The 19,016-nt window shown below is 42.9% G+C and overlaps 2 protein-coding genes across 4 annotated transcripts in view; both read left to right on the forward strand.

The window, feature by feature from the left end:
* Window positions 1–7,888, forward strand: part of LOC110980264 (xylosyltransferase 1-like) — a 55,443-nt gene extending 47,555 nt beyond the window's left edge. For all 3 annotated transcript variants that reach the window (XM_022236793.2, XM_022236794.2, XM_022236795.2), the window contains 5 exons: window positions 371–587; window positions 1,746–1,922; window positions 2,834–3,073; window positions 4,031–4,249; window positions 4,887–7,888. In XM_022236793.2, coding sequence (XP_022092485.2) covers window positions 371–587; window positions 1,746–1,922; window positions 2,834–3,073; window positions 4,031–4,249; window positions 4,887–5,558 — 1,525 coding nt within the window. In that variant the 3' untranslated portion in view covers window positions 5,559–7,888. The remainder of the gene's footprint in view (window positions 1–370; window positions 588–1,745; window positions 1,923–2,833; window positions 3,074–4,030; window positions 4,250–4,886) is intronic.
* A 1,908-nt stretch (window positions 7,889–9,796) lies between these two features.
* On the forward strand, window positions 9,797–18,921 carry LOC110980265 (solute carrier organic anion transporter family member 1A4-like). Its single transcript, XM_022236796.2, has 11 exons — window positions 9,797–9,911; window positions 11,423–11,998; window positions 12,421–12,622; window positions 13,134–13,439; window positions 13,814–13,888; window positions 14,605–14,769; window positions 15,640–15,841; window positions 15,974–16,115; window positions 16,426–16,589; window positions 16,930–16,991; window positions 17,469–18,921. The coding sequence occupies exons 2-11, from the start codon at window positions 11,444–11,446 to the stop codon at window positions 17,759–17,761; spliced, it is 2,166 nt and encodes a 721-aa protein (XP_022092488.2). The 5' UTR covers window positions 9,797–9,911; window positions 11,423–11,443; the 3' UTR covers window positions 17,762–18,921.
* The last annotated feature ends 95 nt before the right edge of the window (window positions 18,922–19,016 follow it).

Below are 19,016 nucleotides of genomic sequence, written 5' to 3' on the forward strand. Positions count from 1 at the left end.
GATCTTTCAAAGACATTGCAAAGATATCGTATTTTCAGATACACGTATGTTGCTTTCTGGCCAGTCAGTGCTCTTGGTAGGTATCATATACACAGTGGCATGGTTGAATGCTTCCTCATCATTCCTTTGACTTCAAGGAATTCCTGTGGGGGCGCTATTATTATAATGGAGAGTCACTAATTAACAGTTATCCTTAATGCTGATAGTTTCTGCCTTAGGTGTGCTAAATATCGTAGTGCATACCATTTTCGTTAATCACAATCAGTTGTTGATCGTCTGTGTAAATGGGCCTTAGATTTGAAAATTGTCAGAAGCCCGAATTACTGAATTTGTGTGTGATAGAAACAATTTTGAATTTGATCTCTTCCAGATTTATTAAGAAGCAAGGGTTGGATAAGGTGTTTTACGAGTGCGACACTCACATGTGGAGGCTGGGCGACCGCAAGCTGCCCGCTGGCATCATCTTGGATGGTGGGTCGGACTGGATCACCATCAATCGTCAGTTTGCCGAGTACCTGATCATGTCCAACAGTGAGTTGTTGGCGGGTCTCAAGCAACTGTACAAGTACACCTTGCTTCCAGCTGAGGTGTGTGGTATGCAGTAGATGTAACTGTTAATTATCAAGAGTAACGCGTGGTACATACTTTGGGGGAATGTGAAAGTGGAGTGAATTTGACGTCACAGAATACAGTAGTTGCCGTGAATCCACCTGAGTTGTGATTTTTTTGCGCAGTTTTTTCATCTGGCATCGCAGATTTGCATTTGTGTCCACTTAATGCACAAAGTATGAACCAGCCTCAATCCTAAAAGAGCCGTTGTGTTTTTGGACAGTCTCACAGCTGAGCTGTCCAGTGCATGATCTTTCTAAAATTCTGTATGAATCTAAAGACACTCATCGGTATAATTGTGAAGTTTCAACTCAATCCAACTCATGGTTTCGCTGTTATAATCATTTGAAGTTCAAGACCTCATGTGTCAGCCCACTTGCACTGTACAGAATATCTACACAGAATTGGTGTCAAAATGATGACAAGACTTTTCAATATAATTTTCTGAAGACCTGGCCAGAGAAAAAATACACTGTGATGAAATAGGAGAAATGTTGAGGTGAGGGGGCATATTCTGACACTGGCTTCCAGTAACACTCTTACTGGCTGTCGCTAAAACATATCGGACCTAGTCTTGCTGTGATAGGCTGGGTGGAAGGGGACTGAGCTGTGTTGCATGGGAGGTAGGATTGTTTAACAGGGACATACGGGCCATGCTTGGGCATCAGACACAAAATGCATTGTTTTCAGTTATTTGGTATCTTTTCTAACAAGAACATATACAGGGCACTAATTGTCAACAACTTGATATGTTAAACAATTTCTGCAAAAGACTTTGGGGGAGGGGGTCTGATTTTAATTCCATTATTTTGTTGTGTGCTTTCTTTGAAGTTCTGTCTGGACCCCAGCTTGTCGCTTATGTTGCAGAGACCCTCCCAGAATACCATGTCACAATAGAACTCTCATTCAAATTCCTCAAGCAATTATTGTGGCGTGGCTGTTCAGTCTTACATTTAAATCTATCAAAATCCCACAAATGAAGGGCTTTGATCAATGGTAGTTTGGGCAAAGCTAGAATTAATTCAAGGACGTACAAAGTCAATATATTGAAAAGATGGGAATAAGTTTATGCAAAGGTAATGATGATTTACGAATGATTAAAAGAAATGTCTTGCTCTCTTCTTTTGTCTGGGTAGTCCTTCTTTCACACTGTCCTGGAGAATAGTGAACTGTGTAAGACATTTGTGGACAACAACCTGCGAGTGACCAACTGGAAGCGTAAGCTAGGATGTCAGTGCCAGTACAAACACATTGTAGATTGGTGTGGGTGTTCCCCTAACGACTTCAAACCGGAAGACATGTACAAAACAAAGGTGAGAGGTAGTCAAACAAATTTTGCCAAAATTCTAGCGCCTAAAACAAACGCGAGTGCTCTCAAAAAGGCCTAAAATAAATCCTTTAATAGTATATATTTACTCTAAATTTCCCCTCTGAAATAAATGGTCACTAAAATCAGAGAGGTGGGCCGCCACACACTTGAATGAGTGGGGGAAACCCTGGTGGTAGATGAGCAAAGTGGTGTTCTCTGCGCATGTCTGCGCAGGTAAATGGTTCTTCAACTTTCAGGCCTAGGGGATGATGCTCAAGGAAAACAAAGCCTTTATGTTTTTGATCTCGCCTCTAGTCAGGTTCCCATTCTCCGTCCAAACTACACAGTAAGCTAGAATAGGGTACCAGCAAGAACGACCTCACATGTTAGAGATGTACATTGTTACTCACTCAAAATGAGATAAAAATCTTTCTTAGATTTCTGCCACATTTTACAGACTAAAGTGGAACAGATTGGTGGTATACATAAGTGCGTTCTGCTGCTCAGTCCAGGGAACAGCAATTCCCCTGCTTTTTTTCACAACTGCAGTCAAATTCACTGGAATATTTTCGAAGCTGCCATCAGAAGCTCGAGGTTCCAAAGGTGGTAAAAGACCTCTATCATGGGGCAGCCATCTTGCTTTTCTACAAAGCAGTGTAACGAGACTGAGGCTGGAAGGAAACTAGTCTGTTCCCTTTCATCAATATAGGAAGTTGTATTATTAGTGATAAAGAGGCTACAGGGAACAAGACAAATATGGCAGCATCATGATAAAGGTCTATAGTGTGGTCACTTTTCTTCCAAGATTTTGTTGAGATGCACTATATCTTAAATTTTAATACCTGCGTAATTAGTCAGAGTTCATGTTGCAAAGTAGGCCTACATCTTGTCTCTTTGTTTTCATGTTATTTTCAGCCAAATCGTCCCGCCTACTTTGCCCGCAAGTTTGAGCCGGTCATCAACCAGGCGGTCATCAACCAGCTGGACTCATTTCTCTACGGCGCATACCCCCTGGGCACCCCGGGTGACCGCACTTACTGGCAGAGCCTTTACCACCACGAGGATGGAGGGACGGAGGCCGCCGGTGACGTTGTGCTAACAGTCTACCAGTCCTTCGTCCGCCAGATGGCAGCTCACATTAACTTGGTCTCACAGGTAAAGCACTTGGCACCTCCTTGGCCCTTTTAGAATTACATGTATGCTTTTAAAGGGTCTGCGCAGTGCAGTGCTTTTTGCTACAATTCTTGAGCATGCACTGTTTGGTGTATTTTGGCGCCCCTTTTCATTTTTATGCTGGTGAGCACATTTTCGGTATACAGTTTGAACAGAAACACCTGCGAGCAGAGTCTTTGCTTTTGTCATAGCAACAGTGTCCCGTGTAGTCCAGAAAACAATGGACAATTTCAGATTTTTTTAAAAAAAAGTGCAGCTTTCAGTACAATTAACCCCCTAAGGAAGTCAAACTGATCGCACTCCAGCATCCAAGAAAACTTCGCTTGGTCCCTTTAAGAACAGCCTGCGGTCCGATTTTGTCTTCCAATTGGAATATGCTGTTTTTAGATGAGCTTGCACCAGCACGGGCCAGGTTAGCCTCATGGGAATGCCTGGCATTTTAGGCTGTAGGAAAAAGTGCATGTGGCTTCTTCAGGGAATGTATTATTAGCCTCACTGATAAAGCTTGTGAGTCATTCCCTGAACTTCCTTCAGTGGTGCACAGTCCATACTCAATTCAGCTGTGTTGAACCTGCATTTATCAGCTACTTTTCACTGACGTAGTCTAAGGGTATTTTTTTTTTCTGAAGAGAGGCAATTTGTTGCAGAGTGTCCAACTTAAGGAGCATGATTTTCTGTTCTGGTTTGACCCCTCAACGAAGTAACTTGAGAATAGGAGACATGTCATGTGGTTTTGCTGCTAATGCTGTCCGTTATTGAAAATGTGTTCCACATATTCTGTTTTCATTTTTCTTTCAAAACTAACGGCATCTATTTATTATTATTTTCAGCAGAAAAGTTAAAAACTTGCTGAGGGGAACTTGAGACTTGCTTTGACAAAAGTTACTTAGGCGCAACTGAAACACATTTTTATTGGTTTTTTTTTTGTTTGACTCACAGGGTCAACCTTTTAGCCACCACTGTGCCTACAGCATCAAGTCTTCCCCGACGGAGGTCACTATGTTCTTCCAGAATGATGATTTCAGGGGAGTGATCGTCTCTGTGGAAGGCCAGACGCCAAAAGGCACCACGGATGTCTTGGAGGTCTGGTTGTCGCTGGCCAGGGAGTACCGAATACTTAGTTATGTGGGGCCAAGTACCAGGCTGCAGAAATTTCAGGTGTGTGTTGATTGGGTGCAGGAATTGAGTGGCAGGGCCAGCTCCTCCCAGTTGCACTTGATATTTGGACATTTTTAGAAGGCGCTGTCCACTGAATCCACTCTATAAAAGAAGTGCCTGTAGGTTTTGAATGTTGCACTCATGTACATCACTACTGATATGCTATTCAGCTTTGATGTCTGCTATACAGACAAGTTAAGCTGTAGACAGCTTGAAAAGTCAGAAGTTTGCTAATACCCATGTACATGTGTCACAGCAATGCACATGTAGTGTCATCTGCCAATATTGTGGCTCAAAGTGTAACACCATTACCGTTGGTCCTGCTCCCATGTCACATGGTTCATGTGACATTTCCAAGACCATGTCTGTTCCCTTGGCAATAGACACAGAGTTGAATTTAATGGCTGATTCAGAAGCACCTTTTTCCAATTTATTGATGGGTAGATGGCCCTAAGATTGTTTGTTACACGTGGATGAATCTTGGTTTTGCAGTCCTTGTATCAAATGGAACGTAGCCTCACTGATTCTTTGTATAAACAGTCTGGAGTGAAGTGCTTAGCTTGTGAAATACAGAAGAAGTTTAGATGTAGCACACGAGATATCAAGGCAGTTTTCTAATGATTGCTTGTCTGCACAGGTGGGTACGCAGTACGACCTCAAGGAGCGTGTACTTCGTAACTTTGCAAATATCATGGGCCCAGAGGATAGCCCCGTTGTCTTCATCAAATGGAAACCTGGGGAGCAAGTCCAGGTGACGATTTCCTGGATCGATCCCACCAATCACATTGCGGGCTCGTTTGACACCACTGTGGACCACGACAAGGAAGAGACCCACCACAGTCCGCCCTTCAAAAAACCGCTGCGGCCCGGCAAGTGGTACGTCAAGCTGCTGTACCAGTGGATGGTGGTGGCCGAGGTGGAATTCCTGATCGTCCCACAGGCCCTGGCCGAGGGCCGGCCCATCCAGCGCTACGACTCCACTCTGCTCAACTCGGGTGTGCCCAATGACAGCTATGTCGAGAAGGACTTCTCCAGCATGAAGCCCATCTTCCAGCTGGCTGACTCAGCCACGCTGGTCGAGGAGGCCAACAAGCGGGCCCGGAATGACGGGGAAGCCCTCCATGACTGGGTGGATGAGATCCTGGGCCAGCATTGGTCAGTCATGGGCTTCTGCGTGGCCCCAACCAATGGTAGCAAACTGGCCGAGTGTCGGCAATTCAAACCTTGCTACAGTCAGTCTTGGAGCACACTATCGCCAGATCCAAAATCAGATCTCAGTTACATCAAAGCAGATGGTCGAATTAGGTGATAAAAGAAAAAAACCAAAACACATCGGAATGAACTGTTATTGTTTATTGACTTGTCACAAATACCAGTGAAACTGGTTCCCGAGTAAGTTTCTTGGAATGAGCAATAACAAGAGGAAACCGGAATAAAAATGTTTGGTGTGTAGGAATTGTTTGGTTGGGGTGATATGTGAATAGTAGATAAACTTCCTTAAAAAATCATTCTAAAGGAACAAAATATGATTTAGTTCTCAGAAAATAGGCAGTGAAAAATACAAGCCTTCATCGCATGTTTTGAAATTATTTGACAACGTTTAGCACAACGATTTCTTGTGCCACTTGAAATGGTATTGGGAAAAGCCCGCCAGTTTCACAACAATATCAGTACATTCCATGTGTTATATACAAATGAAATTTAAAAAAAAAACAAAAGCCAAAACGAAACTAAAAGAGAGTATTTATTTTTATACAGTAATTTAACCCTGTGGTTTACTGGTGCTGTACATATTACAGCTGTTGATGAATAGAATTATAAGTAGTTTCTAGTTTTATATGTTTTGTACATGTATGTCTTAAATATCGCTTTTGTTTAAAACTGCCCTTTTTTACTAGCTTTCTTGCAAAGATACCATGTCTTGAAACATTGCTTGAAGTGTTGGACACAATTCTTTTCCATGTCAAACCCAGTGCAGGCCTGTTTATTTTACCTCCTCAAAGTTTCATCAGGACATCTTGAACATTTCTTTTTTTTTTTACCGTAGTTGGTGTCCACCTCAGTTCTTATCATTTGGGTTCTGCACTGCAGGCTGATTGGTAAGGAGCAGTGTGGTTTTTATGACTCGAAATTCAAGTTAAGAATTTCACTGTTCAAGAAGTTTATTGGTGCTCAGAAATGCTAGGATGCATTTGTGGATTTGCTGCCTCTGATTTGACAGGCCAGCTTTATGAAAAGAAGTATTTATTGAAAACGGTGGCAGTCAACCTTCAAATTGATGGCTAGTTTTGAAACGTGGAAGGTACATTTATGGTTATACCTTAAATGCACTTTTGATGTAAAATGACTGCTGATTATTAATTTTTATCATTTTCTCTTTCTTAAGAGACTCCAGCATTATGACTAAGCATCCGTTTAAGTAATAAAAGGTTTGTACTTATTTTTACGGCATTTTGTGTGTTTTGCTGATGCTGATATTGCTTTACCAAAAGCAAGTTGATTTATTTCAAGAGGCTTTTGGAAAAGGGGAGATTGGTATTTGTCAATTGGTGCTGTAAGAAGTTGCCATGAGAGTTTGTTTTTTTAGCTTGTATCAAAGTTGAATAATTGTAATATTTCTGATTTGATTAAGGTGTTGCAAGAGCGCACGTCAATTGGGTCATTCAAGGTACTTATTTGTTTCAGTGAAATCAGTTGAAGAGATTTAAGCCACGTTAGCAGCATTGTGGATGCTGTGGGCCTCCTCATCAATGACAAATGAAATGCTGTGTAAAGGATGCAGCAATTTCTTTAAAACAAATTGTCCATCTCATGAATTAAAACCACAGCTTTCTGTGAATCATTCATTTCAAATTGATATTGTAAGAAGCATTATGTGAAGCTGCAGTTTGCACAAAGTGAAATGTCATCTTCTTGGAGATAAATGTCCTCGCTTTTTTTCAGGGTGCAGGACAAGATAGATTAGATAGATTAAGGAAGACAGTACCCTGGCGTTTAATCAGGCTTTAGAGAAATGATTGATCATCACTCCTACCCGCCCCCCTTATCCGTGGCAGGGTTAACCACCACGAGATTTGATGAAGGAAATGCAGATGCTGCAAAGCATTGTGGGTTGCTTGCTGCCAAGCTAGCTGTATGTGCATTCCTCGCGTGGGTCGGAGAATTGATCCTGGGTAACTAGCGGAACAAAATCCAGCCAGTGCGAGCTTGGAGAAATTAGGTACCACTAGTGTCCTTTGGTGAGGAAGTGGGTAAGTGTTGGTCGTGCTTTATCTTACAAATGCTACGTCAGAAATTGTGACAGCCGTCGATATAAGTCAATCGAGAACGGATGTAGCCACTTCCCATAGGGGGGGTGTGTGTGTTACTAGTGCCGAGCGCAGACTCAATCCGTTAGACAGTTTGCTTTCCACTCATGCGCATGCGCTCGTCATTTATTTGTGAAAGGTTCTGTGCTGCTGTACTTTGGTGACAGGGTGCATGGAGATTAATCATACCGTACGACTGCACATTTTGGTACATGTATATCAAGTATTATAATGTAAGTTTATCAACGAAACAAATCTATTCAACAACTTGTAAATACAATTTTTCTGCTTTAATGTAATTAAAGTAATGATCCCAGAAATGTGGAAAGAATGTTGCTGTGATTGTAATGCTTTTTGTACTCTTCCGTAGGCCTAATGGAAAAAATCTAGTAACTGAGTTATGTTCGGACAAGGCAGAACCTTTTTCTGTGATCAGCCGTGGTTTGTTTGTATGTCATTTTCAGTGCTCAAGCTTTGAAGTTTAAAAACCTTTTAAAAGTTTAACAACAAACGTACTGGAGACGTTGAAGTAAAGGATTTGGCAACTGAGAAGCCTTCTATGAGGAATGCATGCAAAAGTGCCCGTGTAAGAACATCATTGTTTTCTCGAAAGAACACTTGCGTAATTGCTGGAGGGGGCCTGTGGAAGAGAAGAACTTGCCTTTGCAAGATGGCTACTGCGCAAAGCCTCTATTCCGGGCTAATTTACTGGCCTACATCTAGAATGCGCACGACCTGGTGAACGACCCATTTTTTTCCCAAACCAATTGCATCTTACCGTCACGAAGGGACGGGCATGTGGATTTTGAAGAAAAATGCTTTCGAGATATTTGGGAAGAGAAGTTTCTCCTGTTTAAAACTGCTAAAACTACTGCTTTGCAACAGACGCCTTCACATTCTTTGAAAAGTAACTTTTACTTTAGACTTCAATGAGCACGGGTTTGTCAGAGGAAATTAATTAGTAAAGATGCGTGTTTATTTGTGAAAACGAAAGTTCACGTTTTCCTACATCTAGGCCCTCCGTTAATTTTTTTCTCCACGCATGGTTACGCACGCGCAGTTGAGGATATAACAAAGATGCCCGTCGCGAAAACAGAAATGACAGTTGACCTTTCCGTTTTGTCCTACAGGGCAATACGTTTTGTATACGTGGACTAGGGGCAGTTACATGTATTTTGCGTCTCTTCGTGAAAACGCAAAATGCAGTTATTGAAATGCCTGCCCCGGGCATCATTAATGTCATGCAGAAATTAAACACATTTTTCTTACAAAAGCAAGTAAAAATGGATGCATGGCCACAGAGGCAACTTTTGATTCAAGTAAACCCCTGGCCCTAGCTGTTGTTCAGTTATAAACGGGGGGGGGGGGAGCCCGGGCATACAGCGAGCATCGAAGACATGAGACACCGGAACAGGGGTGTAAGGACCATCTTCGCTCCGAAAATTGTGTACTTGCACTGTCGCCCCACTTCTAATGTACTGTATGTTTTCGAGTATGAGAAGAGCCCTCTGTCTACTGTCGCGCGCGTCACCGTTTTAGCGACAACCGTTACTTTTCACAAGCCTTCTTTCTACTGTCGCGCCACCACCCCCTACTGTTGCTCCAAAATAGTCATTAGGTCTACATTAATTTTGACAATTCCTCTTTCTACTGTGGCGCCACGACTTTTTTCTGTAGCCCCATTAACCGACAATCCTTACTTTTCACAAGTTTTCTTTCTACTGTCGCGCCAAAATAATCATTTGGCCGACATTTAACAAGTCTTCTTTCTATTGTCGCCCCCTTTAACGATAGTCATCACTTTTAACAAGTCCACTTTCTCTTGTCGTGCCACCACTGTCTACTGTCGCTCCATTATCACTTTTAACAAGTCCTCTTTCTACTGTCGCCCTCTACCTTCTACTGTCGCCCCCTTAACTGATAGCCATCACTTTTACCACGTCCTCTCGAACCTACGTGCTGTATGTGAGGACAAGAATATAGCCACGATGACGTCAGGGTCGTGCATATTTATTACGCTCTCTACTGTCGAACCTTTTACGCTATCTCTGTAGAGGTCTAGTTCTGTTCCCTTTCAGTACGCACGAGAGAAAAGGTACTCTTGGCGTTCTTGCGGGTACTGCGAATGACGATAAAGTGTTAAGCAAATACCGTCCACAAAAGATTTTTTAAAAGGCTTTCATAAAAAAAATTGCCATTGTCAGTACCAATGTCCAAGTAGGCCTACTAAATGTGCGTAGGCCTATGTGAGAAGCCTGGGTTAAACAGTCTGTGCACACCGTCTGCATTTGTGACTTCACTGTTAAGTCTTTTAGAAGTTGGCGAGCTTGTATTGCGTTTAACCACGGTAATTGGTAAGGTAGCGTTCTTTTGTTTGCCCGTAACGGTCATTATTTCTCTATGGGAAGGAAACTGGAATAGAGTGGGGAATGTTAAAACAGAATATTCACATCTGTTTGCGACGAAAAGATCGTGCCGCTTGAAACAGAACAGGTTTACATATATCTAGGTGAAATTTCATAGCGCTACTTTCAAGTTGAAGCACAGACGCAGACAACACTGAGAGTGGACGAGAATATTATGCCAGCTCTTGGCTTTTGGCTCCGTGCAGAAGTGACATCCCTAGAATTATCCTTGGGGTGCAAAAATGCGCAGCATTTGACTCCAACTACAATAACCTTGTTTGTCAAATGTAGCCAACTGATGGGAGCATTCTCAATTCAAGTTTGGTACTCCCGGTTGCGAGGTTTGGGACAGTTTCCCGCCACTAACCGAGCACATCATGTGCACGCTTTGTACAGTTCTACAGCGTTATAATTTTACATAGTATAGCGTAGTTGTTTCCGGGGTACTACCGGGGGACGGATTGTCATTGTCAGAGCTGTTTATGAAGAGAGTTGCGACATGAGTGTCTCAGTTGTCAGAACTTATATTGTGGATTATGCGTCATTGCACATGGAAACTTATCACACAATACATAGTTACATGCTGTACTACACACATAATGAACAACCATTTTGGTTCCAAGGTCTAAAAGTTGGCGCTACTCTTTCTGTATACAGCTCTGGTCATGGTTAAGCCCCGCCCACAGTTTCTGATAGTCCAGCATAACCAAATCCCGTCCCCGTCCCTCCTTCATCCACATGTAGATTGGAAGCAACAACAAAAATCATGTGTCGTTGTGTGGCCACACTGTTTTATCCCATCCAACGTTTTTACCGGCCTTTTGTCATTTTGTTCTGCTGATTATAATTCGACCCTGATTGTAAAGCTGACTATCTGATTAATTTCTTTTTGGCAACTCTCATTCCAAACTGCTCTTAGTGCAAAAAGGGTAAACAATTTTATGTGTTATTCCTGACAAATGAGGGCGCCCTTGCCGCGAAGTCATGATGACAGGCTAGGAAGACACTACATGCATTCATTTGGGGGATTTTCCATTCAAATAGTGAACTCAGAATTTGCTCACTGAAAACAGTTCTGAGAAAATTTGTTCGGTCATTTACTATCATGGACTGAAACAGCAACGGAGCTTTTAAGTAAATAAAATTTATCACAGCTGAACATCCAAATTTGGGGAAAACTGTGATGCAGAATTATCTGTAAAACGGAGATTTCTACATCGATTAATGTTACATTTTTGCTCCTAGATAATGTAGGTTGTCTACAAAAGAAAAAATTGTGTTAGATGGGACACAAAGGATTATTTACAAGAACTACAGTAACATTTGGATTGCACAGGGCCTTCAATACCACATGCAATCCCAATCTCTCTCTATCTCTACATGTATATGAATTATGTTCCAGTACATTTTGGTACATCTCTTTTTTTTTCCAATTTTTTTTTATTTCAAAACACCTCCAGGAACTCTTTATCTCAAACTAGATGGAGAGAGGACCTCATTTAAATTCAGAAGGACAGGAATTTCCGAGAGAGGAGCAGGAGGAAGACAACAACCTTAACGAAGGAAATGATGTCGGAACTGATCTAATCGCCGAGCCAAAAGCTCGCTCAGCGGTCCCTCCCTCATCAGATGCGTCATCCAGCGGGGACAGCGTTGATGAGGATGAGCCTTATACTTGCTGCTGTCTGTGGACGCCAAAATGGGCTCAGCGGTTAGCCTCCCCGCTGTTCTTCCTCCTCGGTGTCTGCTTGGTGGTCTTCGGCGACGCAGTATCCATGGGAGTTTTCACCGGCACAATCACGTCCATCGAGACCCGCTACGGTCTCACGGCGGCAGACCTCGGTATCCTGGTCACAGCCTACAGCGCCGGCAACATGGTGGCCCTGCCGTTCATGGCGTATTTCGGCGGGCGTCGTCGTGCCAGCCGGCCCCGGTGGATCGCCTCGGGGACCGTGGTGATCGCCGTTGGTACCATAGTGAATGCCTTGCCCCAGTTCATATTCGGCAAATACGACGCTGTCCTCTCAAGTGACCAGGTGGAGCTGCTTTTTTATACTTCTTGTTAAAGCAGTGACGAGGCGAATTAACTTTCCTTCAACTGTAGTTGTTTTCATTGTGACGCATGCTGTTTACTCCCAAATTGATTTTATTTTCTGAGAAACCCTCTAAAATGACCATGCCTGTTTCTTTATAGTGAAGTCTAACTCTTCTTTACAACAATGTAAACTTTAAATACAATGTGCATTTTCTCTTCAGTTTGACCCTGATACCAGAAGCTGGATACACAAAGGGTACGAAGATGAAGGACAAAGTAAAACCTACCGATTTAAAAATATTTTAGTGAAAAATATGGATTGTTTGCCAAGATCCTCTATTAGAGTACTAAAGCAATTATCAGAAAGGGGAGCATTTTCGTTCGTAATTTTGTTATCCTAATTTCCCTTATTTTTCAATCTAGATCGACAGCCTCACTTGTACGACTGACAGCGATACTGACCATTGCGGTTCGTTCGACACAGTCGGTACAGAAAACAGTGCCGCATTCTGGATCATGGTGTGTGGGTCTGTCGTAAGCGGTGTGGGCTACGCGGCCATACCGACCCTCGCCTTGTCTTACATTGACGACAACTGCAGCACAGCCACCACCGCAATGTATGCAGGTTGGTGCTGGCAATGAAATGGATGGAGGTGTCGTCGAACCTTTCACTTCTGAACACCCCTTCTGGAGCTCTATACCAACTTGAGCCTCCAGCCCCCTTTCCAATTATCGATCAACATTGAACGTCGTGCAGAAGTTTGTTGAAGTGATATAGCAATTTTTTCGACCAGAGCAGAGATGATTTAGAAACTCCAAAATCTGGAAGGAAGTGTGTAGGCTACTTCAATCCATGTCAGACTAGCAAGATTTAGATTTAGATTTAGAAATAGGTCTTCGTGCTGACACAGCACATGATGAACAGGACAGTTTACCGGTAACAAAACTTACAAAGTATGAAATTGTCATCGCTTAATAGGCACTAAAAACGCGCTGGTCTTGATCTGAAATTTGGTGCATGATGCCGTTAGTGGGAATACAGATTTGGTTATAGAATAATCGCTGAGACTCTCAAGCTTACCACGGCACAAAGTGGTGGTATTTGCATTCATTTTAATCTCGTTTTGTGTCGGTAGGCATCATCGAGAGCATGTACGGCATCGGCTCCATGATCGGCTTCTTCATCTGCTCCTTCACCCTGTCGTTCTGGGTAGACTTCTACCGCGTGGATCCCGACACCGTCCTACCTGCCCAAGACCACCCGGCCTGGGTTGGCGCCTGGTGGTTGGGCTTGATCTTCTGCAGTCTCTTTTTCGTGCTGAGCTGCCTGCCGCTCCTCGGCTTTCCGAGACGGCTGCCTGCCCGCTTCAAAAAGGAATGCACTGCCAAAGCGATTGATGGGAGACGGACTGGACTCGACGAGGCACATGACCCCGGGGAAGGTCAGAGCGGAGCTGAGTTTCCCGACGACTTTTCTGGCCTCGCTGGTTTAACAGTGATTCTTTTTAACACTAATAGCCTTACCTTTGTTTCCAATGTACCCTCCCATATACGACATAATTACATCAGCTGGTTTAACCCAGTCTAAAATGCCCCCTACAATTTTTTTTTCTGTTACCAAGGGACACACCCCAAGCAACGATGTGCCTGATCGGACAATCTGTTTGAAATTAATTCGACAAAAAGTTGTTGGTTGCTTTATATTGTATGCCCATAGACAAACACCATACAGTGCGTATGCAATTTTCCGTATTTCTATAGATAGACCCTATAACACAAAGCTCGAATAGATATTTTTAAACCTTTCCACGTCTAGGCCAAGAATTGCGTGAAAAAGACAACGCTGATCCGATTTGTGAAAGCGGTAACGAAGAGGAAGGGCCGGTTAAGGGTAGGAATTTTGCTGATGTTGCGTGACTCGACTGTATACGCCAGTGATCGGTGCAGTAATTTCTTAGCGACTTTGTTGACAAATACCAAATCGCACCTTCGGATTTCAAACTTATATTAGCAGAAGTATAACCTCCTCGCAAGGTCATTCTATGTTTTACTTGTTAAATATTCTTCACTTGGTTATAGAAGTTAAACTGGGGGCCATCAATCGAACAAAATATCTGAGGGTGGCACCGCACTTTCGCTTGCGTGCGTTTGGCAAGTCCTGATATCATATTGATCTCTATGTTTGGGATCATTAGTCGAAGGGGTATGTAACGCACGCGTATGCACTGCCAAAGCAGTAATGGCCACTAATTCTGTTTGCCGAACTACAGGGTAACGTTACAGGGTAACGTGTCACGTGATGGTTCTGGGCCAATGGAAAAACAGTATTGTTTGAGACGGAGGTATGGCAAAGTCGGAGGAAATCTTTCGCCTGATCACGTTTAGATTTATTCCATGAAGCTGCTTAAAGAACCAATATATGGACATTTTCGGTGCATTGTAGTCGAAGTATTTTGTGAGGCATTACTCTGTTTCTTGTCTCAACCACAGGACTGACAATTATTGGATCTCAACGCGTGCATAGGCATCCCCTTTTCGCCTCGTAAGTGCAAATTGAGTTGACTTTGCCATCACCGATTGACTGCTTTGTTCCCCCTTTCCAACCAGGTCTTCTGAAAACCTACCTTCGCCTGTTGAGAAACCCCATAGTAATGTTTATTACAGTGGGCATGGCCTGTCAGATGCTCCTTGGGTATGGCTTTGGTACTTTCTTCGCCAAATATCTGGAAAGTCAATTTGAAATCACCTCGTCGTTAGCCGATCTCCTCACAGGTCAGAGAGTGGCTCCGTGTTTCGATTTTGAGAACTACAATCCTGCTCAATCTCGTTGGGCCCCTCATCTCCGGGCCCCCCTTTCAATGCACGGTCTGCGCTCCAGCTCGAGATGACAACATTGACCGGGGGAAGTGGGGGACCCAGGGAGGGTAGGGCTATTGACAAGTGCATCAACAATTTTGGCCGGGATTGTAGATCGTGGTCGAATTGATAGAGTGCTAAATTCCTTTTCATCGTGGGTTTTACCCTTGTGCTGATGTATATTAATTCATAGCACTGTAGGCCTATACTCATTTGTCCGAGAGCTCGCGAAAAAAAACCCCGAGCTTACTCGAGTGGAACTGGGACCCATGGCCTCCTGCGTAACAACATCTTAACCGAGCTAGCCGGGGTCGGCTGGCCGCTTCAAGTCAGATTTGGCAGTGGGTAAAGAAATCAGTTGTTTCCAAAATATACGTCGGGTAGATGTTATTTAAAAAACAACCATTAAACTACATCTCTAGATTGAACTTAAAGGGTCGTTGTTGTGTAGGGGATCTGTTGCGTGATTCTTCAATTGTACATGTAAAGTTAGTGCGAATAAGGGGAAATAAAACAAAATTTCAAACTCAATGCTGTGATATGCATGCAAGATGACAAGAAAACAACTCCATGACAATTAAAAGAAAGGGAACAATAATTACTAGATCTAGTTGATGCCATTTATTAATTGACAGCAAATCAAATATCTAAAGCGAGGTAAATGGAGTCAGAAGACTAACCCTTAGTGGGTTAGGGATAAAGATAAATGACGTAATTTACATGTTTATGTGACTTAATTTAATTTGATTGTATCTAATCATTAAACGTTGCCGTTCCTCGTTGTAGGTGTGGCTCTCGTACCGTCTTACGGTGTGGGCTGGGTTCTTGGCGGATTCATCGTCCGTAAGACGCGGATGGAATACAGAAAGATGGTCTTCTTTGCCCTGGGATCAATCCTCCTTGGAGTGACGATTTTCATCTTTTTGTTGTTCTTCGGCTGTGGTAACCCTCAAATAGCAGGAGTGAACGTGGGATACCAGAGTCAAAGGTAAATTTGTTTGACATTTCGAGTCGGTAAAACCGCCATTCTTTAGGAATCTGAGAATACGAGTAAAAAATAACAACAGGAAGACTTAAATATGGCATCTCTACTACCTGCTCTTCCCATGTATGCCTATAGCTTGCACGAAATTTCCCTGGTTGCCGACTGCAATGCAAATTGTAGCTGTTCGTCGGCTTCTTACCAACCAGTCTGTGACGAAATCAATGACGTCATATATTTTTCCCCGTGCCATGCTGGCTGTAACGACACAACTGGTGACGTGAGTGTAATTATGTATTTTTTTTCTAAAAAGATGACCCGGTTCGGATACCTTGCATGTATCGAAAACCATCGACTAAACATTCCTGATGGCACCGGGAGAAATTAGCCTCAATTCCTTATTTGTAAAAATAACTTAAAAGTTAAACAAGAATAATCAAGAACTATTGGTACGAATTGGAAGCCGAATCAAACAGAATGATTGCCATGATAATGAACTGCAGTTTTCTGTCACGGAGAATATGGTACCCTGAAGCCTAAGCCTCTTTGTAATGCTTTTCTTTCGGTTGACAACCTCTTTCCCGCCGCAGCGTTCGTACAGCAACTGCTCGTGTCTGTCTGCTCTGAGCGTCACGGCCGTCGCTGGGCTGTGTGATTTCCACTGCAATCGCCTCGCGGCTTTCATAGGCCTGGAAGTACTTCAGACGATGACGTTCACTGTGGCTGGCGTGCCCCAATTGCTTTTAGTACTCAGGTATTCGGGCAATGTCAATAAAAAAGATTCTTAAACTTTAATGATAGTGTACTGTGTTTTTAAATGCTAAATTTTACTCTAATAGAAAAAAATTATAAGGCAAAGACACATTTTTTTAAATGAAAGCTTCCAACTCGGATGAAAGAAACAAACAAACAATCAAACTGTGCATTATACCCATGCCTTTTATTTTATTAATCTTGCTATAATTATTCACCGAAAAGTCACGTTAGTTTCTACTGCATATATATACTTAGTACTTATTGCAATAATGATGGACGCACCATCAATTCTCTTGTTCTCGTACTGATTATAGACAGTTACTTTTTCTGATACACAGGTTCGTGGATCCTGCGGACAAGACTGCTGCTCTTGGCCTGAATCGACTTTGTCAGGGTCTTGGTGAGTTGACTGTAATTTCTAAATGCTAGGCACTGTAGTGAGACGCACATGTACAACACCCTCGTGCTTCACCTGACGGCCTTCCGCTGGTCTTTCCTGTCCCTGTTACGTATACCTCTCCGTTTGAGGAGTCTAGTAACAACACCTGCACATTTTGTGAGCTGTGTGCGGACTTTAAATGGCACATTTTTGTAAATAAAGATGTACGTAGAGGCAGAATATTAGCAATCGAAATGCACCGCCTTTCGGTGAGAATGTAGGATAACTCTGACTAGGCCTATCATATAGTGTGATATTCAGGTCAAACTGTTGAAAAACCGACGGGAGCGGTAGACGCTGAAAGTTAAGTGCAGCAATTTTTTTCTTCCTTATTTATGTCTAAAAGGAAGAAAACTCAAATGTTGGTGAGTTTCAGTTGAAGATGAAAACAAACTGAACAGTAAGTTTTCTGTTACGTCGTACCATTTGCCTACATAGGTGGTTTGGTAGGGCCTTTGATCTACGCCGCCATTGTCGACATGTCGTGTCTCGTGTGGCAAGCTGAGTGCGGGCAGTATGGTGCCTGCCAGGTCTACGACATCGAACTTTATCGCAAACTCTTCATGGGCGTGTCTCTGATCATCGGTGCCCTTGCGGCGACTGTTTTGTGTCCCGCGTATTTCTTCATTCGTAGGACCGTTCGCAAACGGGCTGAGGGAGCCTCACCGAGAGGAGATTTATACATCATGCTCAAGGATGTGAAGAAAGTGGATGACAGTGAGGAACCTTAAGCATGAAAGAGCGTCTAGAAAATCGAAACAGTGACTATGCGATCGCTGTGAAAACGGGTCAGTCCTTCGATAGGATAAGTTCAAAGCCCAAAAGGGTTTGCCACTTTGGTTGCCGACGAAACTTTATTAAACCTCTTTAAACTGTAGCCACACCCTCGACGCAGTGGGAGACCCCTGGAGCTGCATTCAGCTTTATCTTACGAGAATGGATTTGTAAAAATGAAACCCTAAACATGCATCAGCATGATGCCGCTGCGCTCTCACATCTTGAATGGAACTTATACCAGACAGTAATTGGACCCTGTATGCTTAGAGTTTAGAAATAATATGGTCAAAAATAGAAGTATATGTTGCATTAAATATATCACGAAACAAATTCTATAGGGAAACTGACCAGATGCTTATAAGTGATTATAAAGATGAACAAAGAAATTGACTGGAGTGGGATTTGAATCTGCGACCTCCGGAATACCGTACCGGTGCTTTGCCAGCTGAGCTATCCAGCCCTGTGTTGGTGACTCTTCCCATTTTTCAGTATCTTTGTTCGTTCGGGGGGGGGGGGCCGCTGGCCAGAAGCCATTAAACCTGAAACACCATGTAGCCAGGGATCACGCCCTGATAACACGATACAACCTGGGAAGTGGTGAACAGCATCACTCGGAAAGGATACGGCTTTTTGAACATAAATCATGAAACAAATTATATATAGAAACTGGCATTAAATGTAATTTAGTCTTTGTACACGTACTTACAAGTTTTCGATGAAAATTTCAAACACGTGCTGCAAGCCACGAAAAGATTAATCCATGTAAAGATATGTAATATTTCTGCACTTAAAGCACAATTAGAAGGAAATAGATACATGTATTTGAATGTTGTCAGGACAACCCTGGTGGTAGTCTCTACCTATAACGTTTTTAACTTAGGCTGCATCCGAATCTGTTGTCTAGTAGAGCTAGGTCTAGGTCTTCCCTCCGTTGGAAATGTGCGGAGATGCGTAGACATTAGACCTAGCCATAGCTCTGGAAGCCCGTATTGGACACGGCCTTAGTTTCAATTCAGTGATTGACGGACAGTGGAATTCGAATTAAAATCCGTTCTTTTTAAGAACAAGTCAAACCACAGGCCGTTAACTACTCTTTACATGCCATTTGATTGCCCCATGGATGTGTTTTTATTATACTCCCTGCAAATCTTTTTCCTAAGGGTTAAGGTGTCTGTAAAACACAACGCGTATTGCTGCCAACGCGAAAAA

The sequence above is a fragment of the Acanthaster planci genome, linkage group LG07, assembly GCF_054643075.1.
Source record: "Acanthaster planci isolate LZ-2023a linkage group LG07, COTS_SCS, whole genome shotgun sequence".
Classification (NCBI taxonomy): domain Eukaryota; kingdom Metazoa; phylum Echinodermata; class Asteroidea; order Valvatida; family Acanthasteridae; genus Acanthaster; species Acanthaster planci.

Excerpts from the sequence above, each read along its gene's own strand:
- LOC110980265 (XM_022236796.2), top strand. The coding sequence starts at position 11,444 with ATGGAGAGAGGACCTCATTTAAATTCAGAAGGACAGGAATTTCCGAGA. Across the intron at positions 12,623-13,133 it reads CACCACCGCAATGTATGCAG|GCATCATCGAGAGCATGTAC; the intron begins GTTGGTGCTGGC and ends TTGTGTCGGTAG. Across the intron at positions 14,770-15,639 it reads GTTAGCCGATCTCCTCACAG|GTGTGGCTCTCGTACCGTCT; the intron begins GTCAGAGAGTGG and ends TCCTCGTTGTAG.